General features: G+C 51.2%; 6 protein-coding genes across 6 annotated transcripts; 5 read left to right on the forward strand and 1 right to left on the reverse strand.

Moving 5' to 3' along the window:
* Positions 1 to 401: 401 nt before the first annotated feature.
* ATNIH1004_010067 (phosphatase PAP2 family protein) lies at positions 402 to 1,267 on the forward strand (the record flags this gene model as incomplete). Its single annotated transcript, XM_033574644.1, has 3 exons — positions 402 to 449; positions 545 to 734; positions 801 to 1,267. The coding sequence occupies 3 exons, from the start codon at positions 402 to 404 to the stop codon at positions 1,265 to 1,267; spliced, it is 705 nt and encodes a 234-aa protein (XP_033422662.1).
* A 914-nt stretch (positions 1,268 to 2,181) lies between these two features.
* On the forward strand, positions 2,182 to 5,598 carry FAR11 (FAR11/STRIP family protein; the record flags this gene model as incomplete). The annotated part of the gene is made up of 5 exons (XM_033574645.1): positions 2,182 to 4,152; positions 4,207 to 4,319; positions 4,372 to 4,532; positions 4,590 to 4,719; positions 4,773 to 5,598. 5 exons carry the CDS (start codon positions 2,182 to 2,184, stop codon positions 5,596 to 5,598), a joined length of 3,201 nt encoding a protein of 1,066 aa, XP_033422663.1.
* A 342-nt stretch (positions 5,599 to 5,940) lies between these two features.
* ATNIH1004_010069 (ribosome biosynthesis protein MAK16) lies at positions 5,941 to 7,077 on the forward strand (the record flags this gene model as incomplete). The annotated part of the gene is made up of 2 exons (XM_033574646.1): positions 5,941 to 6,002; positions 6,153 to 7,077. 2 exons carry the CDS (start codon positions 5,941 to 5,943, stop codon positions 7,075 to 7,077), a joined length of 987 nt encoding a protein of 328 aa, XP_033422664.1.
* Positions 7,078 to 7,683: 606 nt separating this feature from the next.
* On the forward strand, positions 7,684 to 8,412 carry ATNIH1004_010070 (uncharacterized protein; the record flags this gene model as incomplete). Its single annotated transcript, XM_033574647.1, has 1 exon — positions 7,684 to 8,412. The coding sequence occupies one exon, from the start codon at positions 7,684 to 7,686 to the stop codon at positions 8,410 to 8,412; it is 729 nt and encodes a 242-aa protein (XP_033422665.1).
* Positions 8,413 to 9,072: 660 nt separating this feature from the next.
* Positions 9,073 to 10,802, forward strand: ATNIH1004_010071 (putative MFS sugar transporter; the record flags this gene model as incomplete). Its single annotated transcript, XM_033574648.1, has 2 exons — positions 9,073 to 9,637; positions 9,706 to 10,802. The coding sequence occupies 2 exons, from the start codon at positions 9,073 to 9,075 to the stop codon at positions 10,800 to 10,802; spliced, it is 1,662 nt and encodes a 553-aa protein (XP_033422666.1).
* Positions 10,803 to 11,399: 597 nt separating this feature from the next.
* On the reverse strand, positions 11,400 to 15,286 carry NEO1 (aminophospholipid-translocating P4-type ATPase NEO1; the record flags this gene model as incomplete). The annotated part of the gene is made up of 3 exons (XM_033574649.1): positions 11,400 to 13,369; positions 13,419 to 15,179; positions 15,244 to 15,286. The coding sequence occupies 3 exons, from the start codon at positions 15,284 to 15,286 to the stop codon at positions 11,400 to 11,402; spliced, it is 3,774 nt and encodes a 1,257-aa protein (XP_033422667.1).
* Positions 15,287 to 16,326: the final 1,040 nt, after the last annotated feature.

Genomic DNA, 16,326 nt, shown 5'->3' on the forward strand with positions numbered 1-16,326 from the left:
AAAGAACTAAACGACATCAGGCATTGAGTTTTGGTGCCCAGTGATTACTTATTTCTGTCAATGTGATCCTGGACTGAGGCCCGCTTCCCTTCCCCTCCATCCCCTCATTCTTCTCGCCGCCTTTACGCTATTTCCGCCCGGCAGTTTCAAAGCGGCGACCGTTATCGACTCTTCCAAAAAGATACCACGATTCTCCGCAACCACGGGATCCTGTCGAAAGAACCATGGCCCTGGCCCTGGCCCTTGCATCGCTATAGCTGATGGTCCCTCAGTAATGTCCTAGATTTATCTGTCTTGTCTTATTCTTCCCAAACCATCTACCCCAAACCTGTGAACACCGATTAGAGAAGGAAAGCACAAGGAGACCTCCTACTGAAGCTCTTGAGCGTGTAGAATTCAGTATGGGGGAAACTCCTGTTGTCTCGTTCTCATTGACCCACGTACATTATGTGAGTATCCTTCCCATTGAAGACTGTCTGGGTCAGATTTCGTCGGATATGAGGACGCCGAAGAACTAACGAAAGCCTGTACTCCTTTGTGACAGAACCCCAACGACCCCCTTTCCTTTATCTCCGCTTGGCTCGCTCTCGTACCACAGGCACTATGTGTGGCCTATGTCACCCTTATTTGGTCTTCGAGGGAAGTGGAGGTGCTCCTGATGTTTGCTGGTCAGATGGGCTGCGAGGCATTAAACTTTATCCTGAAACGGATTATCAAAGAGCAGCGACCAAAACGTATGTGGAGTGGGAGAAGACATGGCTTGTCTATATGATCTTGCTAATATATATCCGAGTTTCTAGAAATGTTCGGTAAGGGTTACGGTATGCCATCGTCCCATGCCCAGTTCGCGTTTTACTTTGCGGTATATCTGGCACTTTTTCTTCTTTTCCGGCACGCCCCGACTCTCCCTCCCTCCGAAGCAAAGCTCCGCTTCTTTATCCGGTTAATGCTTGCCCTGGGAGCATGCTTCGGCGCTGGCGCCGTGGCTCTCAGTCGTGTCTACTTGAACTACCATACCCCAAAGCAGGTGTTGGTAGGATGTATCGTTGGAGTTGGATGTGCCTTCGCTTGGTTCCTTGCAACCGAGATTCTTCGCACGCAAGGGTGGATTGACTGGACGTTGGATCTGGCAATGCCCAGACTTCTGAAACTACGAGATTTGGCGGTAAGTGAAGATATTGCTGAGGCTGGATGGCAACGGTGGGAAGCGAGACGGAAGTTGAGACGGCGAGGACATAGTGACCATCTGCCACCGAAGTCAGATTGATCGATTTCCGGTACTTCAACTGCTTGCTACTTTTGGGTGTTCCCAAGCTGGTGAAGGAGGTCTGCGATTGGTTTGGTTTATGATACCCCCTCCTTGGTTGTTCTTATTCTTTGTCATAGATGTATCCATTATACCGTAAGCGTCTGCATGAAGGTTTTAGACAGCTCGTGAATTCCTGGCTTGACCTCTATCTTTATGGGTTAGTCGAGTTGCTAATAAATGTACATTTGATGATTAATTCGTAGCTGTTGGGTTTGGTAGACTTGAAAAGTAATGGCAATGATGAATTTCGATTAAAATGCTTTCATTGAATTACAGCTCTGTTTCGGTAGCACTCCAGTATGAGAATAAATATATATTCCTGTATACTTGCATCGCATTCTTCTCGGGATATATGGGTTGGAATGACTGAGACACATAGCACACAACATATACCGAGACACCGGACCCTATCAACCAAATAATAATTCCAACCTAATCTTGGAGAAAATAACTTCTCTTCGACATTGGTTGGCCTGGAATCTCGATAACCTATCGCTGCTCTTTGCACGTGATCTCTCTCCCCCGTGGTCACGTTTCCGTGTCCCCCATCGTTGACCACGAAAGCCCACAAAAGATGTTGCCCACGAAAGACGCTTCGTGACGGCCACCAGCAGACACTATGTGTCTTCATCTGGACTGATTATGACGATAGAAGATATTCACGCATTTATGTTACTGCTTTGATAGTGGGCTGACCCACCTTTTTCATCTGTTACTCCTGTATCTTTGATTGATACCCTTGATATTGTTGGTCTGCCATATTTTTTTTTTTTTTTTTTTCTCATTTCTTTCGTTATTCAGGTCTCCTTGCTACCATTTCCCGCTCTTTATACCCCCTAATTTGAGCAAAGGTGTCTGAATTTTTAGTCAGAATGGATGACCCGCCAAGATCTACTGACGCCTCGATGCAAGAACATCATTTTGTAAAGGCAGATGAGGTAGACCAGACCGGTACTGATATCAGCACCGTCTCAGACGAACAGCTAATGGAAGAAGTGGTGGAGAGTCTGCGGCAGGAACAAGCGTCGCAGACAACCTGTGCTTCAAATGAAGGGCCTCCGCAGACCAGAAAAGTGGCCGGGCGCCCAGATCTACGCCGGGATGCTGCGACGGCGGGGGCGCCACCTCCCCCCCGACAACCTCCGCCTCCAGCCCCAGTTCAACAGAGTTCAGAAAGGCCATCGGACTCCCTAAGTCTCGCCCAGCTGAGGCAGCTGGTCCAGGACATGCCGAAGATTGAGCAGCCCGCCTATGCGTTTGAATATGCGGATGCGCAATCATTCGAGGAAGAGATCGAAGAATGGTTCCAGTACAGCGAATTTGATCGTGCTATGCTTCTCGGCATGAAGTCTTCCTTTGAACGGAAGTGGAACGCTTTCTGCGAGTGTGAGCATATTGACTCGCAAATACCATGGACTGATCTGTCCGATTCTCAGCGCAAACCATTCATGGGCCGACTTATCAACTGTGTTAGGAACTGTGATATTTTGATCCGTATCGAAGCCCTAGAAGCTATTTGTTACCTAGTAACTGGAGTCTGGGGAACTACTGCCGGAAAAGCTGCCCATAATGACCATGAAGAAGGCGCTTCTTCTCAGGCTGCATTCGAGGCTTCAAAATTCAAATTACTACAAGTCAGGTGGATGGAGAGCAATGTCAATTTGCTCCATGAGTGCTCAGGCCTTCAGCCATTATTTGAATGTCTATGCCATGTGTTTGAAAAGAATTGCAGCTTGTCCACTGAGACCCATAGCCCGTGCCACGAAGGCGCGGACATAGCGTTCCTTGCTGCCACGGAGCGAGAGGCTAATTTGGTGCTTACAGCATTTTACCTTCTAGTGGAGATCGGCCGGAGGCAGGAGACCCGCAATGCGCGACATACGCCTTTGCGGGATAGTATGATGGCACTGAACCCGAATCTCTTAGTGTTTCTAGTGGAGATCATCGCAAGGCTTCGATGGGATGACTCTACTAATGTTCCGCTTACAAGGATTATTGTTCTGTTTTGGAAGTCTCTTCTTCTCTTCTTTGGAGGTAGCGATAGCCTAAAGAAAGCAAAAGAAGAATTAGAACCAGAGTTTGAGGAGAAGGAGAAATCAACTTCGGGAAGGACTCCTTTCCTTACCGCATCGCCTCTCGACTACCACATCTTTCGACAGGAGATAACGTCTAAATATCCAGCCTACAATCCTCCTCCACCTGTGGTTCCTCTAGAACTAGAGAACAACTCAATCCTTCCTCCTCTTCCTCAACACCCCAGCAGGACGGTGTCTTCCAATAGTCTCTTTTCCGGCGTTGGGCCGTCTGTTGCAGGTGGAAATGGCTCAATTCTTCACCAGTCCGTCCACATTGCCACTCCGGCACCATCTCCTCCGCCGTCACCCATAGGGCCAGGGGGTAAGGCGGGAAAGAAACAAAACTATCAGACTAATCAGAACTTCCCGTTTATGTACCCACCTCTTGATGATTCGAGCAATGATATTGGCGGCAAAGGAACCACTGAACTTCAAGATGTTTTGGTAGGAAAGAGATGGGAAGGAAGTGACGTCCCTACGTCGATTATTGAAGCCGGAAAGCTTTTCTCCTCACATGTGAAAATGACGAGGGCGATGCGGCAACTTTGGGAGGAGCGGGAACGTTTTATGAAATACGACCGTGGCTGGTATTTGGACGACGGTGAACCTCCTTTGGACGAGCGTATCCCTGCCGACCTGGCAGAGGAATTGGAAGAACTGGAACATGCGACGGCCGCCAAGAAGAAGACTAGTGATGACACGTTCCCTGAAAAAGAGACGGACAACGAAGATATCCAACGACGCCTGGATGCGGTCGAGTCGTTCTATGTGAGATCCTTCGCGTAAATCTAATTGTTACACATGACTTACGGTAATCTACAGACACAAGCACTCGTTCATTTACAGTCGATAACTATCGTTTTCCTCAAGATTATCCTGACAAACGTCAGCGCAATGGTTAACCAGGCCAGTGCACAGAATAGCCAGTCCATGAAGTAAGTAGACGCATCCCATGTCCTCCCCCCCAAAACTAACCGGTATCTCTAGCGAGGGCTATGGCTCGGCCAATGGATACGGAAACAATATCGCCGGCGAACTAAATTCCGACGTTGCCATTGACGAACTTGATAATATTCGACTACGAGAGATCACAGGAAAAGCCATATCTGGCTCGTTATTGCTCTTAGTGAAGTGGTTCAAGAGATCTCGTGCGTCCAGACTAGCTCTATACTTTTCGCGTGGCATGGAGTGTTAACAAGCCTCAGATATATTGAAGTTTGAATATTTGAATCAGCTGTTGCTAGATTCTAACTATCTGCCCCTGATACTGAAGATGTTCGCGCACCAAGATGTTGATCAAGCGGTCGCGCAGAAGAATGACCGTGAGGAGTTAGGGTAAATGACATCCCACCGTTAAGGTTCACTGAGAAAATACTGACAGAGAGCAGCTTCTTTCACTTCTGCCATGTACATTCGGAACAACCACCTCAGCAAACCGAACATTCGGAGGAGTCTAGTGACGACGAAGCCGTACCACCCCCGATCGCCCGGCACCGTCAGGATGCTGTTCCCGGGAGAACTTCGGTACGCGCGCCATCCCCCGAAGAAACGACGCCAGATTTTATGCCTCATCGCCCTGAGGTTGACGAGCTAGGGTATCCCACTGCTCCGCCCCCCAAAGAGCCGATCACAGTTTTCTCGTTCCGGAATTTCTTCTCGGCCATCAACTATCTGCACATCATGCAGAAGATCACGCGGGACAAGGCCCACCGGTGTCTGTTACTCGTCCAGTATAAGTCCAGCACGATCCTCCGCAAGGGGCTTAAAATACCGGATCCTCATTTGCGGTTCTACACTCTCAAACTGTTCAAATCCCAGGTCCCTTACTGTGGTCGGAAATGGCGTCAAAGCAATATGCGCGTGATCACCGCCATTTACCTGTACTGCCGACCGGAGCTGCGGGATGACTGGCTAGCGGGATCCGATATTGATGCCGAGGTTGAAGAAGCCCTGCCGTTGGAGCAGGCGCTCCGGGGCATGACGCACTGGTGGCATCTGCGACGGTATAAGGACGTCATGGGTGGCGAGGAGGGTGCCTCCATCATGGAAGAGGAGCGAGACTACTTTGTGCGGGAATTGGAATCGATGGGATGGGGGTTTGCAGGAGACGAAATGGTCAATGGAATCAGTGAAGAAGAATTGGTGGCTGCTGGCGGGCCTTTACCAAATGGGGCCGAATGGGAGGGAGGCCCCCTACCGCTAGAAGGCTGGTAGGAAAGGAGGAATAGCTATGAAGATAGTGATTCCGACACGTATGTATGTACTATCAAATAGACAAACCAAACGTTGGGATACTGCAATGCCAATCGATGATACTATGAACTGTATTTGTTTGGAAGAGACTTGGATTGGAAAACTGCCAGCCTTAGATTGGTTCCTGGCGGCGATAAGGATAAATGGGGGGGCTGATCTTATCGATATATGGAGAACACGTGATTAAGTACTGCGGTAACTCTTTTTTTTTTTTTTTCCCTCTCCATTCGGCTTCGCAGAGTCTGTCCATTGACCCTCGATCCTCCCAACCACGGTCCATCACGGTGACCGGGTGTGCTGAAAATGTCATCGGATGAGATTGTCTGGCAGGTGATTAACCAGCAATTTTGTTCTTATAAGCTCAAGTAAGTTTCTGGTGATAGATCTGGCGGTTTCCTTGAAATGGGTGACAAACAGACCAAGAAAAAAAATAAAAAAAAAAATAAAAAAGGACTAGTTCAAAAAGGGTTCTGGAATATGGAAATAGAGAACTGATTTGGTATTTTCTTTTACAGAACCACCAAGGAACAAAATTTCTGTCGAAATGAATACAATGTCAGCGGACTTTGCAACCGGCAGTCATGCCCACTGGCCAATTCACGATATGCCACGATCCGATCCGACCCCGAGACGGGGGCGATGTATCTGTACATGAAGACGGTGGAACGGTCACATATGCCCAGCAAGTGGTGGGAGCGGATCCGGCTGTCGTCGAACTACGCCAAGGCGCTCGAACAGGTGGACGAGCGACTGATTTACTGGCCTAAGTTCCTGGTGCACAAGTGCAAGCAGCGACTCACGCGATTGACACAGGTGGCGATTCGCATGCGGAAGCTGGCCCAGGAAGACGAGCGATTGGGCGAGAGAGTGGTGCCGAAACTGGCCCCGAAGATTCGGCGAAGAGAGGAGGCCCGTGAACGCAAGGCGGAGTCGGCGGCCAAGGTCGAGCGAGCGATCGAGCGGGAGCTGATCGAGCGTCTGCGTAGCGGTGCCTACGGAGATCGACCGCTGAACGTGGAGGAGGGTATCTGGAAGAGGGTGCTTCGGGGATTGGAGCGCTCGGGTGAGGGAGAGCGTGATGAGGACCTGGATGACGGGGAACTGGTGGAGGACGAGGAAGAGGGTGTTGGTGAGGTGGAATATGTGAGTGATTTGGATGATGAAGAGGACCTGGAAGACATTGAGGATTGGTTGGGTGGGGAGTCCGCGGACTCTAGTGACGACTATGACGACGATGAGGACGAGGATGAGGACGATGAGAGTGGGAGCGACAGCGATCAGCAAGATGGGAGTTCCTTCAGCGACGAAGAGGAGAAGAAACCCAGGCCTGGATTCAAGAGGAAGCGTCCTGCTCCCCAGGTTAAACCCCGGAAGAAGGGAGCCCGGATTGAGATTGAGTATGAGACGGAGGGATTGGGCAAGGAGAATGTTCTTGCATGAGGTGGAAGAAGAAGAAGAAGAAGAAGAAGAAGAAGAAGAAGATCTGATGATCGTCAAAACTAGGAAAAGAAAAGCATCTTGGGTCTGTTTTCATCCACGGCGTTTGTTTGGTTTCATTGAATCCATTGTGTTTTGCCGCGATGGGTACCCTTGCATAATGTCTGCCTGTCTGTCTGTCTATAGTCGAAGGCTCCGGCCTGCAGAATCTTCCACAATACAGAAATAAACATGATAAATATGATCGACCTCCTGGTCTATTCGAAATAACTTTCTATATAAATCACGTTGGCGATGGTCACGAGGCTCACGTGCGGCGGTGAAACACGGGACTTCCGCTTCGTCAATTCGAATCTCCGTTCGTCCTCTCTCTATTCCTCACCCCCCAGTTTGCCCTCAGTTTTAATCCAGGGGCTATTTCCTTTCATTTCCTTGTTTATTCAAGAGGATACAGTGCCCATTTAGTTTTCGGCCTCTCCATCGCCCGCCTTTCTCCAGTTGTCGTCGCGTTACTAATCCACCACTTCCAGCACTACTACAACTTCCACCCCCTCCTTTCACTCAACTCACCAGATTAATTCAGAGTCTGTTGTCTGCGAACGAAGTAAGATGTTCTCCTCCCTGACCTCTTCGGCCGCCATATCGAATCTTGGCACACGACTGAATTCGTTCCGACGTGCCATCACCTTGGGTGACGAGGCGGACGATCCCGACCATGAGGACTGCTCGCATATCTCCAACGTCCTCCGCGCCTATTATACCGAGAAAGGTCGTCCGTATCCCGCCTGGCTTCCTCCCAACCCCAAGGCACCGGCTCCATCGCCAGCCCGGGTCATTGCGACAACCCAGATCCAGCCGGGAGCCGGCAGTACGACGGCCACATCGACATATGGACGCGGTAGCGGGGGAGGATTGGGTGACCTGTGGGGTGACTCGGGTGCATCACAAGCTCCGCCTCCCCAGACGGCGAGTCTCCGACGTGGAAGAAGTGCGCAGGGACCGGCTCTGTCCACGACGACTAGTGCACCAGCCGGGTTTCCCGCAACGTCGCCGAGTCAATCCCCGACGCCGCCCATGTTGCATCCGTCCGGGAGCCGACCTTTACCAAGTCAACGAGCCGGCACGCATCAGCCGATGGGGGGTGCAATGGCAGGAGCACCACCGTTGGAACGAGCAACGTCGGCGCAGGAAAGGCTCCGGGCCAGACTACATGGAGGCCGGTCCCCTAGCCCCGGGCAGAATCCGAACGGTCGGCCCAATTTACCATATTCTGCAGGGGGAGCGGATCCTAGTGCACGAAAACCAATCGGGATGCCTCCGGGAAGAATGCGAGGATAGGAGCGGTGGCAGCTCAGGGTAGAAAGCGTGGAGGGTGGAGTATGGAGAGGGGAGGGGAAGCGAAAAATATCCCTGCGAGGCAGACAGAGAGCGTGTTCTACTGGTCAACTACGACAATCTACGGTCCTATCAATTCCAATCGAGACATACCGTCTTACGTCCACATACGACCTTGCAAGTGCGTCCCACGCTAACAGTGGAGCCCAAGCCTCCGGAGCACGATCTTCACGAGCGACACGACGAATCAGCACCTCGGTTCTTCCGGCACGATCCTAGGAAGGAAATAAATCCCCGGGGACTCACCGAAGTTGCCCCGGGTTCGGCTTCCCTAGTCCCTAATCGATGCACTATCAAGGTTGCTTTCACTCCACGGGGAAACATACCACAGAGTCGGGGAGATCGGCGTCGCTTTACTCTCCTTGCTGCATTTTTTTTCTCATTCCCTCCCCACAGTTGCACCACCTGCCAGACGTGCGCAATGCCCTTAATAACCCCGCCCCTGTCGGGCATTTTTTCGTTCTTTCTTTGTGTTGTGTTGTGCTCTGTTCTTCTTCTTTCTCGTCTGATTTTTCCCTTATCCCGTTGCCCTCTCGTAGTTGGTCTTTCTGGTCCTTCAGTGAGAGACCCCTCCCTATCTGTATACGCTTCTTACCGTACACCATGGGTTCCCTCAAGGATGTCGAGGCCTCCCATGATGACCACAAGGAGCCTGTGGCTCTGGAGATGGACGACGTCTTGAAGGATCCCAGGGCTGCCACCGAGCTCAACGAAGCTGCTATGGACTTCGAGATTCAGCAGTTGGAGGAGCAGCTGCGGGAGCTGAAGCAGCCTCGCTTCCTTTTCACCTTGTCCAACCCGGCATATTTCACCTATATTCTGGTCGCCTTTGCCTCCATGGGAGGTCTGCTCTCGGGTCTGGACCAGTCCCTGATCAGTGGTGCCAATCTCTTCATGCCCGGCGACCTGCACCTGTCCGCCAGTCAAGGGAGTTTGGTGAATGCCGGTATGCCCCTGGGGGCCGTCGGCGGTGCTCTTGTCCTCTCGCCGGCCAACGAGCTACTGGGTCGTCGCATGGCTATCATTGTATCTTGTATCCTCTACACTATCGGTGCCGCCCTGGAGGCGGGTGCCGTGGACTTTGGCTTGATGTTTGCCGGTCGGTTCATCCTGGGTATGGGGGTTGGTCTTGAGGGCGGCACGGTTCCTGTCTATGTTGCCGAATGTGGTATGTCTTGAAGATTCGATATCACCTTGGAACGAAAAAGAAACCCCCTAACCCCTCTCCTCTTGTAGTCCCCGGGCGGATCCGTGGGAACTTGGTCTCGCTCTACCAGTTGAATATCGCCCTCGGGGAGGTCCTGGGTTATGCTGTGGCCGCTATCTTCGTGGATGTGAAATCCGGCAACTGGCGGTACATCCTCGGTTCCTCGCTTGTCTTCTCAACCATCCTCCTGGTGGGCATGTTGTTCCTTCCGGAAAGCCCGCGTTTCCTGATGCATAAGGGCAAACCGGTAGAAGCGTATGGCGTGTGGAAGCGCATCCGCGGCGTGGACACACTCGAGGCCAAGGACGAGTTCCTGGGCATGCGGCAGGCCGTCACAATGGAGAACGAGGAGCAGCAGCGCACCAAGAAGTTGGCCTGGATGGACTTCTTCACTAACCCCCGTGCGCGCCGTGCCATGGTCTACGCCAACGTCATGGTCTTTTTGGGCCAGTTTACCGGTGTCAACGCCGTGATGTACTACATGGGGGTGCTGATGACCAAGATCGGATTCGACGACCGCACCAGCGTCTTCATGTCGTTGGTCGGCGGTGGCTCCCTGCTGATCGGCACCATCCCGGCCGTCATGTACATGGAGAAATTCGGCCGCCGCTACTGGGCCAACGCAATGCTCCCGGGCTTTTTCATCGGTCTGGTGCTTGTCGGCGTGGGATACACGATCGACTACGGCAAACACCCCGCCGCCGCCGAAGGAGTCTACCTAACCGGCATCATCCTGTACATGGGGTTTTTCGGTTCCTACGCCTGTCTGACCTGGGTCATCCCCGCCGAGGTCTTCCCCACCTATTTGCGCAGTTACGGCATGACGACCGCCGATACCAACCTTTTCCTCTGCTCCTTTATCGTGACTTACAACTTCACCGCCATGATGAACTCCATGACCCGGATCGGCCTCACCCTGGGCTTCTACGGTGGCATTGCCGCTATCGGCTGGGTCTACCAGATCCTATTCATGCCCGAGACGAAGAACAAGTCTCTCGAGGAGATTGACGAACTGTTTTCGCGCCCAACTTCCTCGATAGTGCGTGAGAATGTGAAGAATACTGCCCAGGTCATTCGAGACCTGCTCCACCTCCGCCTTTGGAAGGTCTTTGTCCCTAGTGCTTAGGAGAGTCTCTCACTGGTAGTGTGTGGAGCTCGAGTTCATCCTTTACAAATTATGTAGCGGTGAAAGAAGCCTGGGGTATGATGAATGACAGAACTTTCTGATTAATACGATCTGTATCTATTATTTTTTTTTTCATGTTTGGAGACTCCTCGATTTTGCTACTCATCGTCAACTGCTGTCCGAAATACGTAAATGGCTAGATATTTTATAATATTTACGATTTTCGTTTATATGATGCTGCTTGTTTGCTCGAATATATATAGAACTAAGACCGTACAACACAGTATAAGTCTTGGGTGTAGCAGTCGAGGAAGAATGACCAAGTACAATGGATGACATTTCAACAGTAGTCTATATTCCAACCGTTATCAGGTGGACAATACAAAATCAGAAAGAAAAAAAGCAAAAGAAGCATAAAGAATCTTCAGTAGGGTGGATGGATAATAAAAAAACGCAAAAAAAAAAAAAATCTTACGAACGATGGTATAGAAGAAAGAAGTGAAGTAAAAAGAAGACAATTGCTCCGAACCAAACTCCCTTTGTATAATGAAACCTCATAAATGAATACAGAATTACAAGAAGAGTACACTTCATCTTTCAGCCGCGCACTTTCCGGTAGCTGGGCGGACTCCAGGATCGTTTGATCAGTTTCCCTGCCCAGACTGGAATCACCGCCACGGCACAGACGGCAAGCACGCGCCAGACCCAGTCCACAGTTATCACATATTCGAGGTCGAAGTAGTTTCCCAGGAAGGGGACGCTGCCGGCGTAGACCAGGGCGGTGCCCACGATACAGAAGATCATGACCGGGTGCCATGTGGTGATGGCGATGGCGACCATTAAAAGCTCGTTGATGACGAGGGCAGTAAAGGATACACTGATAAGTCGTGGTCCAGAGACAGTGTCTAGAAGAATTTGGGAGAGACCCTGGATTAAGGCTCCTTGGTATACGGAGACGAGGACCCAGGTGAAGAACGAGCGGTAGCTTAGACTGCGTCCGGTCTTCAGCTCCTTGTATAGCTCGGGGTATAGGTTGGCTAGGTGTTCATCCACGTCCCGGTCCAACACGAGCGAGAAAACGGGAGCGTTGGTGTAGACGGTGGCATAGCCGACCAGGAGCCAGTTGATGAAGAGCCCCTTGGGGTCAAAATGGCTGGCGATGCTGTACATGGTCTGGCAAGCACTGATAATCAGACCACGGTGCATGATAAATTGCGCCAATTTGGCCGACCGTTTGTACGAGTTGCGTCCGTGCCAGACGAGGAGCTTGGTGAGATGATGGAATTGCGTGATACTGAAGTCGGCCGCTAAGGAAGCTTGACGTCCTTCTTTGCCGACGATCCCGATTCCCACGTCGGCGGCTTGAATCATGGAGACGTCGTTCCCACCATCTCCGATGCAACAGACTCGCTTCTTGGTGTGCTGGCGGATCAGATCTGCAACCTCGGCCTTCTGAGTGGGAGAGCACCGGCAGGCGACAACAGCGGGCAATAGAACGGCGACTGAAATGAAGGAGGTTCGAAATTGGCTTAACATCAGCGCCAATGACTCGCCGTCGATGAGCAGACAGCAGTCAGTCTTGCTGCGCAAGAAATCCAAGGCTTCCCGCGCCGCAGACTTATCTCTGACTTTGGCAACGGTGTGGATATACTGGCCTCGGGAAACCAGTTTGGCCGAAATCGCCACACACCGTGCAGTCTCTACCTTGTCTCCGGTCAACATCCAGATCTTGACCCCTGCGTTGCGAAGAAGCTCCAACGATGGCTTGACATCCCTTTGGAGGCGATCTTCAACTCCCGTTACTCCCAAAAGTTCCAAGTCCCGCTCCAGGTACTCGCTGATCACTTTGGCCATCCCAGCGTCTCGCCCTTGAAGAGCTAACGAAGCATGTCTATACTTCCCACTGAACTCTTGATATTGCTGCGAAGATAACTTTCGCCTCCCAATGACTAGGGTCCTCAAGCCCTCTCGGGCCATGTTGGCGGTCTCTTCGTCGAGCCAGTCGTTTGCCGCGACGATGGTGGACATGACAGCATCTGCACCTTTTTGATAAAACCATATTTCGCTATCTTGCTGCGCCGACTCGAGTATTCCGGCCGCCGTTTCAAACTGTACGACGATCCCCATCCGTTTGCTGTCTGAGGTAAAGGGGAAGATGTCTAAGATGCGGACACGCACCACAACATGTCCCGTGTGGGTTGATTCAAGGACAATGGTTTGTCGGTCACGGTAGGACAGCTTGAGTCCCACTTCCTCCGTGTACCGCACAATGGCAATTTCATCCGGTGAAGAAGCCTGGTAGCTCGTTACCTGCATCCCATCTTCTTCGTCTGTTGTCGGAGTAACATTGTGACAGAGGGCAAGAGCTAGGATAATGTCTCTGACGCGTGAGCCAATCTCCCTCCTTGTACGGGGCGTGGTTCCAGCGCCCGTTGGAGCTCCAAAGACGGCCGAGGCAGTAGTCAAGGCTGGGCCAGCAAAACTTTGCTTGACATACGATGCCACCTCTTCCATCGCATCGTTCGCATATGAGACTGTCCCTACGTGGATCTTTTTCAATTCCATTTCTGCTTATGTTAGCAAGTTGAACTTGTCCAGGAAAACAGCCAGACATACCATTTTGAGTCAGAGTCCCCGTCTTGTCCGAAAGAAGATATTCGATTCGACCAAGGTCCTCGGGGATCGTACTGGTTCTCACCACGGTGTCGGGAATGTCTCGGTCTCGCTCGATGAAGCGGCCGTACACCGATTTCGCCATGTCCAAGTTTACCCGTAGGCTCATAGGGATGATCGTGGAGAACAAAATAAGATATATCATGATGGCAATGTACCACTTCTTATCGTTCGTCGGCTCGAACCCTTGGAGGGCAACCAGAATGATCGATAAGGTCAAAGTGAGAACGCATAGGATCTTGGTCAGATTATTTATTTCATATTCCAACAACCCTACTTTTGAGCGGGACGGGGACGTGGACAGGGCGGCACGGGTCTGGGAGCCAGTGTAGATGATGACGGCGTAGGTGATTGTATTTGATGCGAGAACGGTGTTAGCCCATGCAGTGTTGTCTATCGTTAGAGGAGCCGAGTTGGATAAGGAATGTTCGTTTTCGTAATTTCCTCCCCCATCGGTTTTGTCAACATGGGGGTCATAGAACCCTGACGGAGGCCCCAGTTCGACAGTGCCGACGAACTCGTTGACTTGCTTGTCGGGTGCGCTGGCGGTGACCTTAAGCCTGGTCAAGTCGCTAAGCGCAAGGTTCTGAGAGAGAACGGAGGGCAAGCGCAGTTTCCAATCCGTCTCACCGTCCAGTTGGTCTGTCCGTATGAAGGTATCACTACCAGGCGAGGCATTCGCGTCACCCTCTTTAGCAGTCAAATCAGCACTTGTCTTCTTTGGAGGTGATGATGATGATCCCTGGTCTGACTGAATGAGATCTCCAGATGCCTTGGGACTCGAGTCTGAATGCTGCGCATGGGAGGAGTCATTGGAAACGCTTTTCAGGATTACAACATCGGCAGGCAGTCGTTGATTTTTACGAATTTTCAGGACATCACCAACTTTCAGATCACGAGACTTTTTGGCAATTTCCAATACATTGTCGACATTGGAGTGAGCGCCCCCCGTTGAAGGGACCGCCCTTGCACCAAGTGGTTTGTCGAACGCGAGGATTGAAAATGTCTCCGAATTAGCCTCGGCATCTCTCCTCCGGCGACCAATATCATCCAAGGCTTCCTTTCCCAAAGAAATGGTGACAACAAAGGCCAATGGTGCAATGTAGGACGACATGTAACCTATCCGGAGAACGGGAATGATCTGGGAAAGAGCGACGAGAAGAAAATAGATGTTGAAGAAGAAGGAAAATTCGTTATATAAGGTGCGAGGCAGGAAGCTCCAAGGGGTATACTTCGCGTTGGACACAACATTCGGGGGGTATTTCGACCTCTGGACCTGACCAACGAGGACATCGCGCGGAGGCTTCGGCACTGATTTTTCCCTATCATTTGCCGCTGACCGGCGAGAAGCACCAAATAGCATACTGGCAGCCTTGATCCCTGGGAGCCGAAATCGAGAACTCCTCTGCGGTCCACGCTCGTCGTCTCCCGGTGAGCGGGCCGAACTCCACCTGCGTTCGTTGAGTAGCGGTGCATCGTCATCTGCATATTGGCGGGAGCTCGCATGCGATATTCGAAGTCCGTCGTCGTCCCGATTGTCCAGTAGACCGTCTGTGTCCTCCGATCCCTCCGGTGCCCTAGAGGTTCGTCTCCACATCTTATTCCCAACTCCGACGCGCAGGTTCCTCAAGGCGATCCCCGGGCCATGGCTTCGTTGTTTACCCAGTCCATCCCGTGAAAGTCGAGGGGACTCGTGGGGTGATGCTGTGGTGGGGTCAAGTTCCTCCAAGTCAAGGTCGTCCTCAGAGCCAGAGTCCCCCTAGAATACTGGTCTGGTCGTGCGGTTGTAGATAGTCGGATGATGACGGCATAGTGAAAGCGATATGATAGGTATTTGGACACTGCTTCACAGCAACGGAGAGCGATCCTCAAGCTCCCGGAATAACAACCAAATCTCATTTCACGGCGAGCTGCACCTAGAATATCTCCGAAGGATCATCGTTATGGCTGGTTAGGCGGTATGTGTTCGGAGTACGTCTCCGTGTGTACGGGAATAGATTCGGAGATAGATTCTTGCGACGAGTACCGGATTGAAAATAAGGTCTATGGATGGCGTCAAATATTCCACGATGATCTATCACCGGCTTCTTGCTGGTAGAAAGAGAAGGGGGGGGGTGGTGGTTAGAGACGGCTTGATCATAGTGGCCTAGAAGTTGAGGGAGGGCCGATCACATGATGGAGCCACAAGGCGGGCGACGTGGCTGAGACTCTTCAAGGGGCTATGGAGTACGAATCGGTCTGAAACGGCGATGTCGTTAGGACTAGTTACATATAGTAACTCTATGGAGATGAGGTTCATTTGCCTTGACAGCCAAGGATGATCAACTACATTTCCACCCTATGAACCAGCATCTACACAGTACTCTGTAGTTATTACTCCGTCTAAACAGAGCTAAACTGCTGAAGATGTCATGTGACCGCCCAAAGGATAGGTGGCACTTCTGGCGGATCAACGTTCCTCCGGAATGGGCTGACGGGCCGCAAGCTAAAGGCTCTGGATAAATAATGTTAGTATTACTCCGTACTCCGTATTATGAGCATTGTCTGGTAGACACAGAAAAGCAGCTAGCTAGTTTAGTTTAGTTGGCTGGTGGTCATCATTCCTATCAAGCCGATTACTGCGTCGGTTTTTTCTCCTTCTGTTGCCACGAAGCCTATGCAAATGGAGTGATGCATTTTTAGTTTTCAGTCGATTTTGGTGATGCTTTCTATTTTATTGCCCGTCGATTCTATATATTAATTCTTCTTTCATGTCGTGTTAATTCAGGTCTGCCCTTCTCTTGGTCCTTGGGGTGAGTATTCTCCGAAACGTGTCCGATTCTCGGTTTTAGGCTGACACTTGGCCTTGGGT

The sequence above is a fragment of the Aspergillus tanneri genome, assembly GCF_003426965.1.
Source record: "Aspergillus tanneri strain NIH1004 chromosome Unknown AapTan_5_pilon_pilon_pilon, whole genome shotgun sequence".
Classification (NCBI taxonomy): Eukaryota; Fungi; Ascomycota; class Eurotiomycetes; order Eurotiales; family Aspergillaceae; genus Aspergillus; species Aspergillus tanneri.